This window comes from Ciconia boyciana, chromosome 1 (genome assembly GCF_034638445.1).
Source record: "Ciconia boyciana chromosome 1, ASM3463844v1, whole genome shotgun sequence".
NCBI classification, from domain to species: Eukaryota; Metazoa; Chordata; class Aves; order Ciconiiformes; family Ciconiidae; genus Ciconia; species Ciconia boyciana.
The window spans coordinates 53,173,419-53,190,871 of record NC_132934.1 but is presented as its reverse complement, the minus strand read 5'-3'; the positions used below and the strand labels follow the sequence as shown (position 1 = coordinate 53,190,871).

At 37.9% G+C, this 17,453-nt stretch overlaps 2 protein-coding genes across 11 annotated transcripts in view; one reads left to right on the top strand and one right to left on the bottom strand.

Annotated features, from left to right (window-relative positions):
* Positions 1–6,545, bottom strand: part of APAF1 (apoptotic peptidase activating factor 1) — a 38,859-nt gene extending 32,314 nt beyond the window's left edge. For 4 of the 6 annotated variants that reach the window (XM_072865879.1, XM_072865906.1, XM_072865914.1 and 1 more), the window contains exons 1-5: positions 6,409–6,545; positions 4,356–4,497; positions 3,882–4,071; positions 2,408–2,605; positions 1,191–1,374 (exon numbers count right to left, since the gene is read on the bottom strand). In XM_072865879.1, coding sequence (XP_072721980.1) covers positions 1,191–1,374; positions 2,408–2,605; positions 3,882–4,071; positions 4,356–4,493 — 710 coding nt within the window. In that variant the 5' untranslated portion in view covers positions 4,494–4,497; positions 6,409–6,545. Of the gene's footprint in view, positions 1–1,190; positions 1,375–2,407; positions 2,606–3,881; positions 4,072–4,355; positions 4,498–5,794; positions 5,816–6,111 lie in introns of those variants that run through there. The other 2 variants (XM_072865888.1, XM_072865897.1) reach the window with 2 other exon arrangements.
* A 101-nt stretch (positions 6,546–6,646) lies between these two features.
* Positions 6,647–15,736, top strand: IKBIP (IKBKB interacting protein). Of its 5 annotated transcripts, none has more exons than XM_072865937.1 (5): positions 6,647–6,785; positions 8,476–8,705; positions 10,367–10,484; positions 11,400–11,705; positions 14,981–15,736. In XM_072865937.1, exons 2-5 carry the CDS (start codon positions 8,512–8,514, stop codon positions 15,734–15,736), a joined length of 1,374 nt encoding a protein of 457 aa, XP_072722038.1. In that variant the 5' UTR covers positions 6,647–6,785; positions 8,476–8,511. The 5 variants fall into 5 exon arrangements, with proteins under 5 accessions (XP_072722038.1, XP_072722064.1, XP_072722056.1 ...); XM_072865946.1 differs by lacking the exon at positions 6,647–6,785 and adding an exon at positions 6,793–6,986; XM_072865963.1 differs by lacking the exon at positions 11,400–11,705.
* The last annotated feature ends 1,717 nt before the right edge of the window (positions 15,737–17,453 follow it).

Genomic DNA, 17,453 nt, shown 5'->3' with positions numbered 1-17,453 from the left:
ACTTAACATACTTCAGGGAAACCTGCACTTTCGGTTGAAAGTGTCTTGTTTGCACTTTTCATGTAAGACTTCCACAAAAAATGAAAGATTTCTTGTGGAGGACCAGGCAGTGTTTTTCAAATCTTTTATTTGCAAGAAAGATTTTTTTTTTCCCCTGTACAAAAATGCCAGTATTCTTCTACTCTGTCGTCTATAAAGATCACAAGGTTGGAGTATTATTCCTGAGATATCTCACTCAGGTGCAGGCTTGTTTAGTTTAGTACAGATTTTCCCAGAGTAATGAAATCCTCAACAAATAACAAAAACTATTGCTCAAAGATGAAAAAAGCCATGCAGTGACTGAGACACTGCTTGATTAAATCAAGTCACTTTTCCTGAAGTTTGAAAGCAATTGGTTTCTTGGCAATAACTGATCATATCATGAAAACCTGCTTTCACTTTGATAACTCTAGACCAAACACTTTAAAAAGACATCAGCTGTTCCAGAAAGGAAAAATTTTCTGCAGCGATACATATCCTTTTACTGATGCATGATCCTCACACATCAGTGAAGCATTCTACATACACAGTGAGAACACTGAAAGTTAGAGCAATTCTTATTCCCAACTGTTTGTTCCCAACCTTCACTATTCAACGACTAATAATTTTTCAAGTGAATGTGACTCCTGCACAGCTGGTTAACATATTTTGTTAATAGAAGCCTTATTAGCCTACTAATTATATTCATATCCAGGACAAGCCTACAATGTGTCCCTTAAGTTACTCCATTGAAAAAACACATTTAAACAGGGACAGAGTTATACTATGTATATTATATGTATATGTATATTATACACCTGCCTCTAGCAACTATATACCCTTCAGCTTTTGTACACTTATCTGAACTTTATTCTTTTATCACATGCAAGTCAGTAATTTAGAAAATTTTTAACAGGAACCACTACACAAGAATTAAAATTCTAGAAGTATTGTTAGCTTAACCTTGAATAATACTTCCCAGTTATCTACACTAAAACAGAAAAAGGGAAAGCAAAAAGTAGAAGAGTTAGGAAGTTGGTTTAAAAAAAAAAAAAGGCAACCCCCCCCACACACAACAGAAACATGTAACCACAACACAGACACCTTAGACCAAAGTTACTCTGCAAAGTTTTATCAATTAAAAGAATAGTGTTTCATGTTACTGACATCACCTGGGATATTTGCGTAGCATCAGCAAACGAAGACGATCTTTAGCCTCCTCAATGTTAAGTGGTGGCCTTTGTGAAAGAGTAGAGTCATTTTCTAATCTACTACAGAGATTCTGAAGTTTTATTAGGAGCCCTGCTTTGTCCTGTTTTCCAACAGAGATCCAGTGAACTCCTCCTGGAAAGTAATCTAACAAGAAAAGCAATATTAATTATGTTATACATTTAAAATCAGAAATATTTAATAGCAGCTTACAATAGCAATCAATAACTCAATTTCAATTAAAATATAAAACTGTAAAGTCTATTGCAAGCCAACCTTGCAACTCTACCATTAACACAGAAGTATGGTTCTACAAGACCACTATTTTTTATTTTTAAAGGAACAGGCTCTGTAGGGCAAGTTCCTACAGAGAATTCACACTGCCACTGATGCTGTCGTCCCTCCCCTCTACATCCCTTCCTGCCTGTCCCTCAACAACTCTTCCTGCGTCCATCTTCCTGCTAGTCTGACTTAGCATTTACGTTTTTCACCCTCTACTACTGTAGGAGTTCAGAGTCTGAGATGTGAAAATTATCCCAAAACAGTGTACAAGAAGGCATCTAGAAGAGTCAGCTGCAGCAGAAGATGCTGTAGTTTGTATCCCTACATCATGTTTTCTAATACCTGAGCCCCACTTTCGCCTCCCAGTGTCCTATGCAGGGGGGGATTGGGGGGGGAACATTAAATTGTTTCATTTATGATCTGCTTTAAGCTAAAGTGATACTAGTGTAATCACTGCACAAACACCTTCCATTATTAAAATATATGCAAAAGTTAGAGCAAGGTTTTTTAAACTCACGTACCAAGGGGAAGAGTCTGAGGACTTAACAACAAATGCCCAAAAGGAATATAAACTAAATATGGTTATTTTGCACTAACAGAAATAACAATTTCAAGTTAATTAAGGATGTATCTACTCTCATAAAACAAAGCAGACTCCAAAGTGAAAAGCTATTCCGAATCTTTTCCCATAAATTAGTAAAATAATTAGTGGTCCTAGAGCACTTAATGGTTATGAAAGCTGTAGGTTGCAAGCAAATATTTCGAAAACACCTAAGGAATTTAGAAACCTAAATCCTAAATTACTTTCAAGATGACATAAGATACTTTGCCATATATGTCCAACACACATATACCTGTAGTAATTTTTATATAAATATAGACATTTTTCTAAAAGTACCTTCCAAGAGCTGATGATCCCTTAAAGCTTCTGCTGTTAAAACAGTCTTCCCACAACCTGCCATTCCATAAACTGTGACCCAGCCTGGATCACTTCCCAAGCAGCACAGTTTCTGTTTAATAGCATCTACCAGTTTTGGCCGAGTGACAAACACAACCGGTCTCTGTGGTACACCTCCTTCGCAGAGAATTGTCTTAACTAAAGTTAAAAACAAGAAAATTTCTAAATGTGATGCCTCTTCAAACCAAACCAAACAACTCCCCAGCCCAAATAACTAGTGGGCTCCACCCCCCCCCCAAACTTGTGTCCCATACAAATGCTCCAAAAACTACTGGACTCACAACACTAAATACCAAAAAATATTGCTTTTTGGAAATAAATTACTTAACAGGTAATTAGCTTCCCACCTAAAATAGTGTCCCAATTAATAACTACATTTTCTGCAAGCTAGTTACATCAATCCCTAGAATTGAAAAGAGAATTAACAGCTCCAGTAGAAACTGTGGCAAACAAACACAAGAGCTCAACATTACTACGCCCAACTGTCAAGTCACTTTCTCAGCCAGAAGTTACTGCCCCAATGGATGCAGCGGAAAAGAAAGCATGTTGTGTAAGGCTTTTACTTTGTAGTTAACAGCTTAGCACTATGGTCCAAGCAAGACTTCCTTTGATTTGAGCTAAGATAGCATGACTTGCAATAAAGCAGGTAAAGCATAGCAGGAAAGGAAACGTGCACTTCATCTGTTCGCTGCTGGCCACAAAGTGGCCATATGCAGTGCCATATTATACTGATAAGCTTTGGGAAATCTTACTCAAGTAATCAAAATTCCACGTGTCTATGACACCTCTTAAAATGTAGAGTGACAGTAAATACAGCATTTAGTCATATGCAGTTAAGAAGGTTCTTCCCATTAGAAACTACCAACTTATTTCATGTCAATCAAAGATGATACTGATGACAATGTAGGTAGAAGTTAGGAACTTATGTAGGGTAACTAAAAGATCTGGTGGGGAGAATTAAGCAACCTAATAACTAGATCAACTATTGGAATGTAGGCTGAGAGATTACAGAGTACTCTTCAAGAGAAATGTCAGAATTTTGGAGGCTACAACTTTTTATGTTAGATTCAACTTCTTTAATAACATATACTAATAAGAGTCTTTTTCACGTACAACAAAAATGTTACAATTTAGAGAAATCTGAGAGCACTTCAGGTTTCCCATCTTTTAAAATAAAATTACTAAATATGAACATTTTCAAGATGACCTACAAAAGTCATAACTGTTGTAACTCTCCTGCCATATTAAATATAGGAAATAAAGAAATACTGACTACTACACTACCAAAACAAGTGAATGTGCCAACTACTCCTTTTTCATTGGAAACGGGTATTATAGATAGTCACTTAGTAAGGAATAAAAAACACAACTTGTCTTTACTTTCAAGCACAGGGACTGCTGTAGTTATACTGACCGTATGAAGTCATTCCATCCATTGAACTCTTTCCATTACCAGAGGAGAAGGCAGGGATGCCATCCTGAAGAAGAGCGGCAAGATCTCTGTACCCTTCATGAAGCAGTGCATTATAAAAGGATCTATATGAATTATTATCTTTTGTAAGAATAATGTTTATTAGCATAGCTGCTCGCTCCTTCTGGGTATTCTAGAAAAAACATTAAAAGAGCTGTTATAAAAAACTGAGAGACCTTAGAAATCATCTAATCTGTCAATTATAGACTGTGTTTAAAGCCTTCAACTGTGAAATAGCCTTCAACTTGACCAAGGCCTTAACTCAACCTTATGAAGTGTGATAAAAACTGCATGCTAGGCATATGCTTAAGAATTTGCTGAATCCAGGAATGATACAGACAGGAAGTATTATTTTTAAAAAGAATGATAAAACGTGAGCAGACTAGGAAAATAAAAAACAGTGAAAGACAATTCTACCTGTTGTTTCACTTTCTCCTCCTCCTGTAATGTCAGCACTTCATCAGAAATCATACGATCCATAATATAAGAGGTCTTGATGTCTTTTTCCAATGCTTGGCGATTCTTAAGTAAACTATTTCTACTCTTCACATCCATATTTCTTCAGCGTTTAAAAAAAAAAGTCAAGGCAGAATCAGAACATAACTTATAAGTACAAGGAAAAGAGTTTTAAAATAGCTTATGAATTTTGGTTTTAAAGTCAGAAAAAGTAGCAGAGCAGCTGCATTAGTGGAAAATACAGTGAAGTTTCAGGCAAGCTTATACTACAAACTGCAGAAAGCTAAAAAATGTAGGGTTTTTTACTTTCTGTCTTGACAAAGAGACTTTCATACTATTGTTATATGAATTTAATTACACTGTTTATGACCCACTAGTTCAGCTTGGCTGGACAGTCCAGTATAGTCAAGAAAACACTGGGAAAATCTAATATCATTCCTTTTCAACAGAGTAAAAAAAGGCATATTAATAGTTAAGTTGTAATAGTTCACAAGCTACTGTGAATATGAATAGTATTCTTGAAATATTATTTAGATGCCATGTGCTATTATGTTTAATAAAATCATCTAGCTGAGCATTATTACAATTAATCTGACTACAGTATTTCTCTGATTGCTCCACTTGGAGGCATATAAAGCAGGTATAAAAAGAATTTCAACCTTTAACAACTAATTAGACGCATAGTAAAACTCTTATGCTCACTAAATGAATGGAAGTTTTCATTAAAAAAGCAAATATGTACCGCTAATTTGTGGAGAGGAAAAAAAATCTGAGTCCTTTTCCACATTCCTATGAATTTATGCTTATGAACACTTGCAGAACTAAAGAATCACAGTCTGTGCAAGCTTCTCATATACCAGGAACTTGCTAAATGTCCCTGTGAAAAGTCTTCTCCCCTCCCACTACATCCCTCAAATTTTTTAAATCCTTGGATGATGTGATTGGGATAACAGGATGAGAAAGAGGATTGGTCTCATGGCTGACAGCACTGAACAGAATTGCAACAGAAAATAAACTCCCTGTGTACCAAATCCCACGAGATAAACTCAACTTTGTTTCCAACTCCAGGACTCCATACAAGTACACTTGGATCTCGACACATGATGGAAGATGGAACACCCAACACAGCCAATGACTGAGCTATACTTTCCTTTGTCAGCATCTGGTACACAACTATAAATTTGTATTCTTCCTCTACGTCATAAAAAAAAAAATTGCCTGAAGACAATATAAGGTGAAAACCATTGTCCACCATGTAAAGGTTTTTCAGTATTGATCAGCTGCCTCTGAGAGTCCCTAAGGATCAAAATGATCTCTCCGATCACACTCCTGCGCAACGACCGAAGGCTCCGTAGGCTCCTCTGCAGAGCTACTCTGCAGCTGCCTGCAGAAGTGTTCACCTTTTCCTTCACTCCCTCCTTCAGGAGCCGGGTAGATGCAGAACAGCTGCCTTTGGATAAGCCCGCGATGGAATGCCTCTTCCGCCGTACTGACAGAATTTCCTATTTTCACTGAAAATTGTGTCGTTAGGAAAGTCTTCCACCCTACCTTCACCCCACTGCACCGCTTCGGAAGGGGACGTGAAAGCCCTCCGCTACTCCCAGTCCAAAAAGGTCCACGTTAATAATAATAACAATAATAATAATACAGGTAAAGCAACTACAAAAAGAAAGCACGCCACAAACGCAAGCCACAAGCACACAAAACAACGGGTTACCTCACACCCAGACACGCCTCACCGGAGCCGCCGTTACCAGCCGCAGGGCGAACGAAACAGAAAGCGGAGCGCTCAGACCAGCCGCCCGCCGCCGACCCTCACCCCGCCGGGCCGGGGGGCTCTGCCCGTCCCCCTCCGCAACTTTCCCCCCGAGGCGGGGGGTGCAAGCCGCCTCCGGTGCGGCGGGCTCCGGAGCCGTGGGCTGGAGTCAGCCTCAGGGGCCCCGCGGCGAAACCGCCCGGGCACGGCCCGTCCTCGTCCCCTGCCCCCGCATCCGTCTCCGCCACGGCCGCTCACCTGGCGGGCAGCGCGGCGCCGTGAGGAGCCGCCGGCAACAAGTTCTCGCCTCACCCTGAGGAGAAGCCGCTGCCCCGCACCGGGGAAGCAGCGCACCGCGAACACTTCCTCCTTCCGGGCCCGGGGGGTGGGAGAAGGGCCGGGCCGCGCCAGCCCGCTGCCCTCCCCGGCGGCCGGCAGCAGCCCGGCCCCCGCCTGCCCCACGCGGAACAAAGCCCAGCGCTTCCGCGCCGGCGCAGAGCTGCGGAGGCTCGACTGCCTCAGCGGAGCGGCGGCGGCGGGAGCGCGCCTGACGTGGCGCGCCGCAGGCTGCGGGAGCGGCGGTGGCTGCCAACGGCTGCAACGGGCGAGGCGCCAGGCGCTGGCCCGGGCCAGAGGTGGGGCTGCGGGGCGGGTAAACGTGGTAACGGCCCTCCCCGCCTTGCAGCTGAGGGTACAGAGGGTAGCTCGGCGGAGCGAGCGTGGCAGCGGCTGGAGGGGGTGCCGGGCTGCCAAGGGAGGGGGAAAGGCGGCCCGAAGTGCCGGAGGTCGGTGGCGCCACGGGCGGCCGCTGGAGCGACAGGGCCGCGGCAGAAAAGGTGTCGTCGGGAGCGGGTGGCGTCCCGCAGGCCTGCTGCGGGGGCGGGCGGGGGGCTCCTGGGCTGGGGGAGTTTCCTGGGAGCCCCGGGGGCGGAGGGGGTGTGGAAGTGCCCTGGAGGGGAGGGGGCAGTCGGTCACTTTCGGTGCCCCGGGCCGAGCGCAGGCAGGGCTGTCCCGGGGGAAGAGGGGGCGAGGACGGGTCTGGGGGGCTCGGGAGGGTCTCTGGGGGGAGCTACGGCGCGTTCTTCTGTGCTGCGCGGGGTCGCACTCAAATTGCCCTCGTTAAAGCTGAGTTGTTGTTCCTGTATTAAACTATTTCCCTAACTACCATTCAGATATCTTTTTTTATTTTAACTTCATAATAAGTGCTCTCAACCCCAAAGGTGTTTTAAAAGTTACAAAATAGAACTTTTGCTATTTTTTTGGAGGGCAAGAGGTGTTTTTTTCCTACATACTGCAAACTCAGAGCATGTTTCCTAGTACTGTGACTCACAAACAGCTCTGAGCTTCATGCTGGTGGGACAGATTTAGATCTTAAACAATGCCTTTTATGCACGTATGTGACTATGTAAGTGTCTCTAACATTTAAATATTTATATTTTGACATGTGACTAAGTGGCAATACTGCAAAATGATCCAGAAAGAAGCACAACATTTTTGTCTCCAGTTGTGCTAAACCGAGTCCACCAAGGATCTAGTCTATTTTGAGCAGTATGGTGGAAGATTTTAGGCTTAAAAATTCCACTCTGTACTTCCGCTTGGTTAGAATCTGAGCTTTTGTACTCTTCGAAACTGGAGATTCATATTGCCCAAATCTATTCGGGCCTTAATTTCAGCAAAGAGGAAATTATGGCTGCTCTTTTATCTAGATCCATTATTTCATTAATCTTCTGTATTTTTCTGTTAATGGCTTTCTATTAACTGATGTTTGTGGTTTTACAGATTACATGAAATCATTACAAAAGAACTATTTCTAAATTAAATTTTGATTTGCAATCCCATTTTTTAAAATGAGAAAATTAATTTTTCCCTTTAATGTGGAGTAGGTAACAACTTTTTTTAAAAAATCGTCAAGTAAAACAGGATAGTGAGATTGCTGATGAAATTGTGACAGTAATCAACTATAAAAAGAAATATCATGCTTTCAGTCCTTGTCATTTTAAATATATCTTCAAAATGGCTTACTGTACAACAGATGAAATATTTCTAGAAAGGTGAAATTAGCTACAGTTTGAAAAGTCAGTTCAGTTTGAGAAAATACGAAAGCAGTGCTCTATAGTACAGGAAACAAATTTTCACAAAGTGTTATAAAAGTATTATGACACTTCACAAAAGTTCACATAACTAGAAAACAGTAAACACTGAAGGAAACATTTTTGGGGGTGTACTTGTATAACTAAAGGGCAAAAGGTTATATTTGGGGATACTAAGAAGTAACTAGTCCTTTTTGGGTTTGTTTGGTGTTGTGTGTTGTTTTTTTTTTCCTAGCTCTCTCTTTTTGCTTCTGCTTTTTAAAAACACAAAATGTCTGAAGTTAAGCAGAGGAAAAAAGGTGGTACTTCATCCAAGACCAGTGAAGGTTCACAAGAGGTTGAGAAGCACAGTAATTGTGGGAAGCTGGCAAGTCCCAGGACCAGCAATAATCAGAGTTCCTTTTGGATGGATTTACGGACAAGCTTGAGCATAATTTCCCTTGCTGTTTGCATGGTGCTGACCTGGTAGGTAAGCCTCTAAAGTGGATTTTAGTATTTTCTTTTGTATTCTATACTGTATTCAGTCACAGGCAATATGATTAGTTACATTTGAATATAGTGTTTGCATTAAGTGACTGTAGAAACTTCTTAAAGCTAGAAGGATCAAGAAAAGAATAGCAGTATCCACAAGTGTGGAAACATTGCTATACAGTGAGGGATTATAGAAGCTCAAACTGTTCTATTATGTTGAAAGTTTAAAAGGTGCCTTGCTCATTGATTGTAAATACCTGCTTTGGAGACTACATCTAACTGTGAAGAGCAACTTAATCTGACAGTAAGTACAACAAGGCTCATTTGACAGGTAATAAATAAATCAACAGTAGAAGTGAAGTAAGAGTTTTCTGTAAATAATTTGCTCAGCAGTATGGTAAACTGTTCATCAGGTGGAGCCTTCAAGTAAAGGTCAAATATCTTTGTAAAAGAAGTTTTAGAATATCTTAGTAGCATCAGTACCTTAGTTCCATCAGAAACTGAGCTTCGTGCAGAAATGATATGATGAAATTCTCAGAACTCTAGTGCAAGAAATTAGTCCAGATTATTACACTCTAGACATCAATTTGAAAATTAAGGTAAAATTTGTTCTTATTTTAACATAACCCAAATTTCATTATCTAAATCTTTGAGAAACAGAACAACATAGTAGAATAAAATGATTAGTGATGCTTCTGCTTACTGTTTTATGTATGTCTGGTTTGCATTTATGTATCTGTAGCTAGCATTTTAGCTTTTATTGCCTAACTTAATCTGTACAGAATATTGTAGATCTTTTGAAACTTCTAATTGCTATTCAATATACTAATAAAGATCAATTTATGAAAGCACAAGTATTTTAAATAAACTCTCTTGTTCTAGATAAAATTGTTCTTACTGCTAGAGGACCCCTGCATAGTCTACAATAAACCTTGTTTTGGGATTATTAAACATCCAGCAAAATTCAGGGGGTTTTGCGTGGTTGTCTCATTTCCTTTTTAACTGTATAAAGTGCTTACAGTTCAAAAAGCTTCCAAGTTCACGGTAAATGAATCTAATGTGTATGAAGTACAGGATTGAGATCTCTACTGTCTGTTCAAAGCTAGCATTGTCACAGTAGCTATACAAGTAGCAGTAGCTATACAGACTTTGCCATAATGCACCATATATTCTTGGATGGTTACAATTAAACAACATTAGAGTTAAGCAGCCTCTCTAAATCCAAAGGCTTCTATGCATGATTTTGTGATGCTTGCAAGAAAGTCCAAATTATTTTTTTGTGTTTTATTTCCACCAGTTAAATAATACTTTATCAATAAACTATATTGTGAGGCAGTGCATTATGAGCTTGTAAGGGCCTCCCTATGTCAGAAGTCTTATCAGACATTTTTCCTGTTTGAATGGCATACGATGTAAAAATTAATCACTTCTATGGATGTTTCCTTATTTTTCCACCTCTCTTGGAAGATAAGTCCAGTATGAAGACTGATCAACTTCACTAAATCCTAAGTTTTTTTTTCTCTCATGTATTGATCTAGCAAATTCTGTGAGGACAAATCCCTGCAGTAAAAGATTGCTGCGAACCAGGTCCTGGAACACTTAATATATGCTAATTATGTAGTTATGTTTACTGTTTATTTACTTGCAATTTGCAGGTTCCTATTTCAGCAGTCAGGTCAATTTGCTGGTGTGGAAAAAAAGTACAGTTTATTACAGCAAGAAGCTGAAAAATTCCTGGATGTGGAAAATAAAGTTAACTTAATTTCTGAAAAGGTAATCATTAACATCTTAATTGGATAATCTCTGGTGAACATTTGCCGTTGTTTTACTTTGTTGTCATTTATTTAATCTTAACTGACTTTTAATATAAATTTTCATAATGTGTTCTACTTGCCTGTGAATAGGCCTTTGGAGAATATTTCATGTGACTAAATGTGTCAATCCATACCATTGTTCAAGTATGTGAATATAGTGGTTGTATCTCAGTATAACTTTTTAGACACTAAACTATTTTGAAAAACTTACCTTTATGCTCATACTTCATTCTGTTTGTATTGTTCTGTGTATAATTCTAATATACATTGATTTGAAGAAAATGTACAGGCATTTTTATGTAGTAGACTTGTTCTAATAATATGAAAGACATAATGAAGTGCTAGTAATATTTTTTCATTGCTATTTTATTTTCTTATCTATGTGTGACATTATCAAGTAGAAAACTTGGGCTGGCTGATGAATTATCCCCTATATCTTACAGATAATGGTGGGAGTACAGCATGGCTTATGCCACTGAGTTGTTTTAGCACTGATCTCATAATGATGTCATTTATACATGATGTAATTTAGATATTTATATACTACACTTCAGATTGCAAAACGTTGCATGGGATTTATGTAGTGTGATATATTTTACAAAAAAAAAAAACCACCATGGAAAATAAGGGATTGACAACAAAGAAAATGGCATGTATTCTATAGAAATTCAACAACAAACATACTCTTTTTTTCTGTGACTTTCATGCTAGGTTAATGAATATTTTAAAGATGAAATAGGAAAACAAATCATATAGGAGCTTTGTAACAAAATGGCTTCAAAGGGACTTTATTCTCTGTTAAATAAGTGCAAATAGTTTTCTATTCTTATTTCCGTTAAGTAGACGTGGACATTGTTTTGTGTTATAAATGCAGCTTGAGTCTTCTGAAGGTATCCTACGAGAAGCTGCCTCATCCATCTCTGTGATGACTGAGTTTGAGCAGGAAATATCTTCTCTTCATAACATCGTAAACGATATTCACAACAATGAACAGACTATCTCTATAAAGATGCAGAGCATTAATGAGAAGTTCCAAAAGGTTACACATTCCTGGAGAAGAAGCTTGGATGAAATGAACACAAACACTAGTAGTTTAAAATCTGAAGCGAAGTTCATACATACAGAAGTTACTTCCCAAGTTAATGAAGTTGACCAAAGAATTAAATCCCTTTCAGAAAGAGTAAGAGATTTGGAAGACAGTACAGCCAGAAATATTAAAACACTAAAAAGTCAAGAAGATGATGAATTCTCTAGAGTTGAACAAAAGTTAGACTTGCAGGCAAAGGCAGTTGAAAAGCTAGAAGAAGAACAGAATAGTCTGGTAGCCAAGGACACAGACCTGAATCAGAAACTTGCGAACTATGAGCCTAAAATTGAGGAGTGCAAGACCCATTTGCCAACAATTGAAAATGCTATTCACTCTATTCTTAGATTATCAAGTGAATTGCTAAGTATGGAGAAAAAGGTAGAGGACTTAACAACACAGTTGTACACTGTGGAAAATGATATGTTGAAAACTGTTTCTGATACAAGGGCAATGCAAAAGGTTCTTGAAGGCATACAGTACAATGACAACATATTGAAAGGGCAAAATAAAATAGTGGTTTTAGAAGAAGTAGTGCATGACATAGAAGCATCTTCAAAAGTAAAAGAAGTATCTTTAGAAAGCTATAACTTAGAGAATTACCAGAATGGGGATAAGTGAATTTGGACTTAGGGTTTTCACTGATGAAAGAGCACTTTAATTTATTATAAATAATGTGACTCCAACATATGTTAAGGGTAGTTAAAATATTGTCATCAATTTAAATAGGCATTGGATCAGACTGAAAGGCAAACTTATAATAAAGAGGATAGAGAGCAAGAAATACTGTGTTGGAGGAGGCAAGGAGTATTTTCTTAAATAAACAAAGGAATTTTTAGCTTATTTATTAAAAGATCATTTTTATTAAAATGGAATTTGAAGCAAAGTATTTAGATTTAAGAAAAAAAAATCAAAACCAGAAACATCAGATTAAAATTTATATTTAGTTTTCACTACTTTGTTTTTTATATTTTTACTTTTTGTATTATGTTCTGTGGACTTGTTACACAATGAACATAGCTCTAGGCAGATATGCATGTACCTTGCTTTTAATGTATTATATACCATAATGTTTTTGTGCTTACGGTACAGACTTCTCAATGTCAAGAGTTCTTCCTGCACATCTACATATGTGCAGGAAAGCACTAAGCACATTTTTAACAGCTGAAACTTACATATAACAGCATTACAGAAAACACAAGTAAAGTGCCCCTTATGGAGAACCTTCTCTTGTACTGGTATTTATATGCAGGGGGTTTCATAGCAGCTGGTGTTACCTTTTATTTCTTTGACCCCATGCAAATAACCTCCTTAGCCCTCATTTCCAGTGATTCTAAAATCACTGACATAGTTTTGTTCTGCCATTGAAGTCGTTGGACTACATATAGATTGAAGTTCTTACTAACAGATGTTCCTGTTAGATTCTTCCATCATTTAATTTGCAAGTTTGGTGTGATCAGTGACTGTATTGGGAGTGGGGGGGGTGTTATGGTGCTGTTAGAAACAAGCTTTAAGCTTTTCTTCTGTAGAATGTTCTCTGTTAGGCATTACATGACATGTCTGGTATTGCATTGCATTTCAAAGGGAAAAAAAAACCTTAACAGTGTCACTGACATTGTTTCCCAGAGTTTGGTGAATCAATGGCTGCAAAAGCAATTAATGAAAGCCATGGAGTTATGTACTTGGGGGCAGGGAATATCTAATTTATCCATAGATCCACTTACACAGGACACAGTACTACCTAATAGGCCTGGTAGCTGTTCATTGAAAATTGGATCTCGGGACCACCATAAATTAGTGTCTACAGACTTATATGTTGACAATTTCCAATTCCTGATTTCTGAACTCAGGAGACTGCTTAGTAGACAGTATGAACCCACAACATCTATAACTTAATCAGGCTTCAGTTAAATTATTCTGGTTGTGTACATTCATTTATGTAGAACTCTACTGAAATCTTCACTAAACAGCTAATGCTGCCCATTCGAGAGACTGTTAAACCAGCATTTCTCAGTGTTATAAAGTTTATCAGTTTCATATATTTAGTACTTATGTACAGATTTGTATCTGTTTAGTCATATTCAATAAAAATACATTTTAGTGGATTGCCCTGTCCTGGTACATAATCTAATTAAAAATAAATTGCTCTTCCAGAAAGGGTATGGAATAAATACTTTAGTGTTCAGTGTTCCAATAAGAAATACTATTCTATACAGAAATGTTTTTTAAATACTTTTCACAAGTGTGTTCCTACTTCATGTATTTTTGGGGAAGGGTGGCTAAATTACCATTGGTATGCTCCCCCATTTAATGTCTTTCATCAACCTCAACCCTATTGAAAACTGAATGTCCATGAGATTGAACAGGAAATCCTCATCCCATTGCCTAGGAAACCAGCACAACTCTCTACAACCTAAATTTTGGTATTTTGTTTTTAAGCAAACAGTTCTGTGCTAGTGAGGAATGACCAACACTATCAAAAAGTTAAAAACATGTTTCTTTGGTGAGATTTTTACTACTAGTGTCAAAGAAAGGATTAGTATGAAACTAATTGTAGCCTCAGAATGTGTTTCAGCTTGCCCATTTGGTGGGTTTTTTTTCTCTCCAAGTTCTACACAGACTTATTGGGGATGGAACAAGATAGTATCACTCAGGTATTTTCCTTTCTTCCTCTCAAATTTGAAAACCCAGAATCAGTCGTTAAAAAAACAAAAAAAGTGAACTAGCAAATTCAGCCAAAAATCCAACAGTAGCATGAGTGTTCCCTCATTAACATAGCTTTTATGGAGGCAAGCTGTTTAAGGAATGTTTTCCCTGGGAACTATTTTGGTGGCTATTTAAAAAAAGGGAACCATGCCTAATTCCTTTGGCTTTTTCTTCTGTGAACACCATGTTCAAAATACATATTATGATTACCAAAATAAAAACACATCAGTTAATTATGGTCCATGATTTCTGGATATGAGAATTTTAAAGTATGCATCTTTCTAAAACATTTCTGAATATCTTTCTACATGTGTCTTTCTGGATCACGCAGGTTATAGGCTTAATACAAAAATTTCCATAAATCAGAAGAAGATTGCATTTGATGACTTGTGTTTTCAGAGGTCATGCTGGAAAGTCATATAGCATATTCCTGTAATTTTTGTTATAATAGAAAAAGTAGTAACATTTGAATTTTTTAGGTATACTGAAAGGAAAAAAATGAAATTTTTTGTTGTGTGGCAACAGAAGTTTATTTCCCAAAGACAGGGCTTGCGCTGAATTTCAATATCAGAATAGTAAGATATTTCATTAGAGTATAGCTTTAATTTTGATGTGAGTTGTTAAGCTAGAAATCGTGTCAATTATTTTTATTTGTATCCCTCTAGTGTGAAAAGACTTGGAACTTAATGGAACAGCTGGAAGATCTTCAAATAATTTCTCACATTAAACATCTGCAGGAAGATATTTATACAATGAAAACATGGTCTAGCAGCATAATTAAAAAACAAGAAGAACTGCAGAAGAATTTAACAGCCCTTTTTCATGCAGTTTCAAGTGTTGAACAGAACGCAGCTTCTGTAGCAAAAAACATAACTTTGACGATTGTGACAGTAAAAACTGACATAAGGCGGATTTCAGGCCTAGTCTCAGATATGACTGCATTGACAGATTCTTTGCAAACACTAGAAGATAAAGTAGAAAAAGGAGAAAAGAAGACAGTAAAAAATATAGGTGACCTGCTTACCAGTAGCATCGATCGAAGTACAAAACTACAAAGCTTGGCATCCAGTAATGCAAGAAAAATTGAGCAAATTAAGACAGCATTATCTGAGTTAAGGAGTGATTTTAACAAGCATTCAGATAGACTTCTGAATCTTGAAGGTGACAGAGCAAAAGTCCTGAAGACAGTTACATTTGCAAAAGATTTAAAACCCAAGATGTACAAACTTAAAAAGGATTTTGCCATCTTGGAGCCATTAATAAATGACCTAACACTGAGGATAGGAAGATTAGTGGAGGACATATTACGACGGGAGAAGGAAATTGCTTTACTGAATGAGAAATTGGCCAATCTAACAAGAGTTCAAACTGAGATCAAAGATATGAAAGATGAAATAACCAAGATTTCAGGCATGACTTGATCACTGTGAAATGCCACTGCCTAAAGAACAGTAGCATTTGAGGAGTGTTAACTCCATCATGTGTAGTACGAAGAAGAAAGACAATATTTAAAGGCTTCATTTAGAAGCACACCGAAACTTAACTAGAGATTTGTCCTCTTCCTTTGAAAAGGACAGGGAAAAGTCACACTGATTTCAAGGGACAACCTATAATGTGAGCAAAAAACATGTCTCTGTGCATGTATTTGTCTTTCTGAAGGTTGACTGATGCTACATTTAATAAATTGCTTTGTTTTGTACAATAAAACAGTGTTAAAGCATAAAATGTTCTTACCTTCAGAGTTTGCTTTCGTGAAGAAAGCAGGACCCAAAACTGACAGATCTTCAGCTTTCCTTTGCTGCTCCAAAGGAAGGAATAAAATTGTGGCTTCTAGATAGTTAAACAAGAGTTAGTCAAACTGCAGTAGCAATTTAATATTTGTCTCAATATATTCACTCTATTATTTTTGTAAACTATAGCACTTTTTTTAAAGTAATCAATATTTAAAGAGGTAAATGCAGTGAAGCAAGCATTGCCCAGAAATATTGCTGATGCCTTGCAGAAAGTTTGTCACACATTTAGATTGAATAATTTGTATAAGGTTTTCTGTGAGGCTTTATAACTAAATTATAATTACTGTGCGGCACTGCTGTGTCTTTAAAACACAAAACTCTCTATGGGGACAATGCTTTGAAAGACCTACTAACCCTACTGATGGCTTTCTCCCAGTGTCACAGTATCTGTTCAGGAATGCTTAGGTCCCAAAAGGTTAGACTGGTATGAGCCACGGGTAGTATTCCTGTGGTAAAGAGCAAGAGTTTAAGAGATCTGAGACATTTGAAAATGCAGTAGGCAGTAGGCTGAAGTAACAAGATAATGGAAATAGGTTTAGCAGAGGAAAGGGGGGAAAGTGCATTGAATAGGAATAAAAATTATTATAAAAACCAATTAGTAGAGATACAGCAATTAAGAAAATCCCTGTAAATGAAATTATATCAAGAAGTATAAGCATACATTCAGTTGGTCATACCTGAACATCTTGCAGCTACTAGACTCTTTGTTGTATGGAAGATACAACCATTCCCCTCCCTCACTATTCTAACCCTCATTCAGCATTCCATATCTTTTGGCCTGCTTCATGTTGCTGGTCTTCTGTACCTTGCTTGCTTTGTTGCCCTCAGTCAACCTCAAATGCTTTGTTTCATCAAGTTTTCCTCTTTTTGGTATAGGTCCATTCCTACCAATTTTCTTTTACCCCTTTCCAGTCCACCTGACAGACCACAAGGATAAACCTGTCAAAAGACTAATTGCATCATGGGCTGTAGTAATTTTATTTATTTTGTTTTCAACTTTATGAATGGATCATTTGTGGTCAATAGCCAGTAAAAATCCAGAGAGGCAGAACTGGAGAACCAGTAGAGCACTATCTAGACAAGTGAAGAGAAGTGGAAAATATGCTTCAGTTGTGCAGTTAATCAGAGAAGTCTTAGCACAGCAAAGAGGTCTTTCTGGATGAAAAGAGCACACTTTCTCTTTGGAACAGTAACCAGAAAATAAGCCAGGATAAACAACTGTTGATTTCACTTTCAACCCCCAAATGAATAAACTTCCAAACCTTAGAACACATCTGCCAGTGAAAAGCTGAGTATACAGTCCTGATCATGGTCTCCATGGGAAGTTAAGTATGCAAAAAATGTC

Excerpts from the sequence above, each read along its gene's own strand:
- IKBIP (XM_072865937.1), top strand. The coding sequence starts at position 8,512 with ATGTCTGAAGTTAAGCAGAGGAAAAAAGGTGGTACTTCATCCAAGACC. Across the intron at positions 10,485-11,399 it reads TTAACTTAATTTCTGAAAAG|CTTGAGTCTTCTGAAGGTAT; the intron begins GTAATCATTAAC and ends TTATAAATGCAG. Across the intron at positions 11,706-14,980 it reads TTAAATCCCTTTCAGAAAGA|TGTGAAAAGACTTGGAACTT; the intron begins GTAAGAGATTTG and ends GTATCCCTCTAG.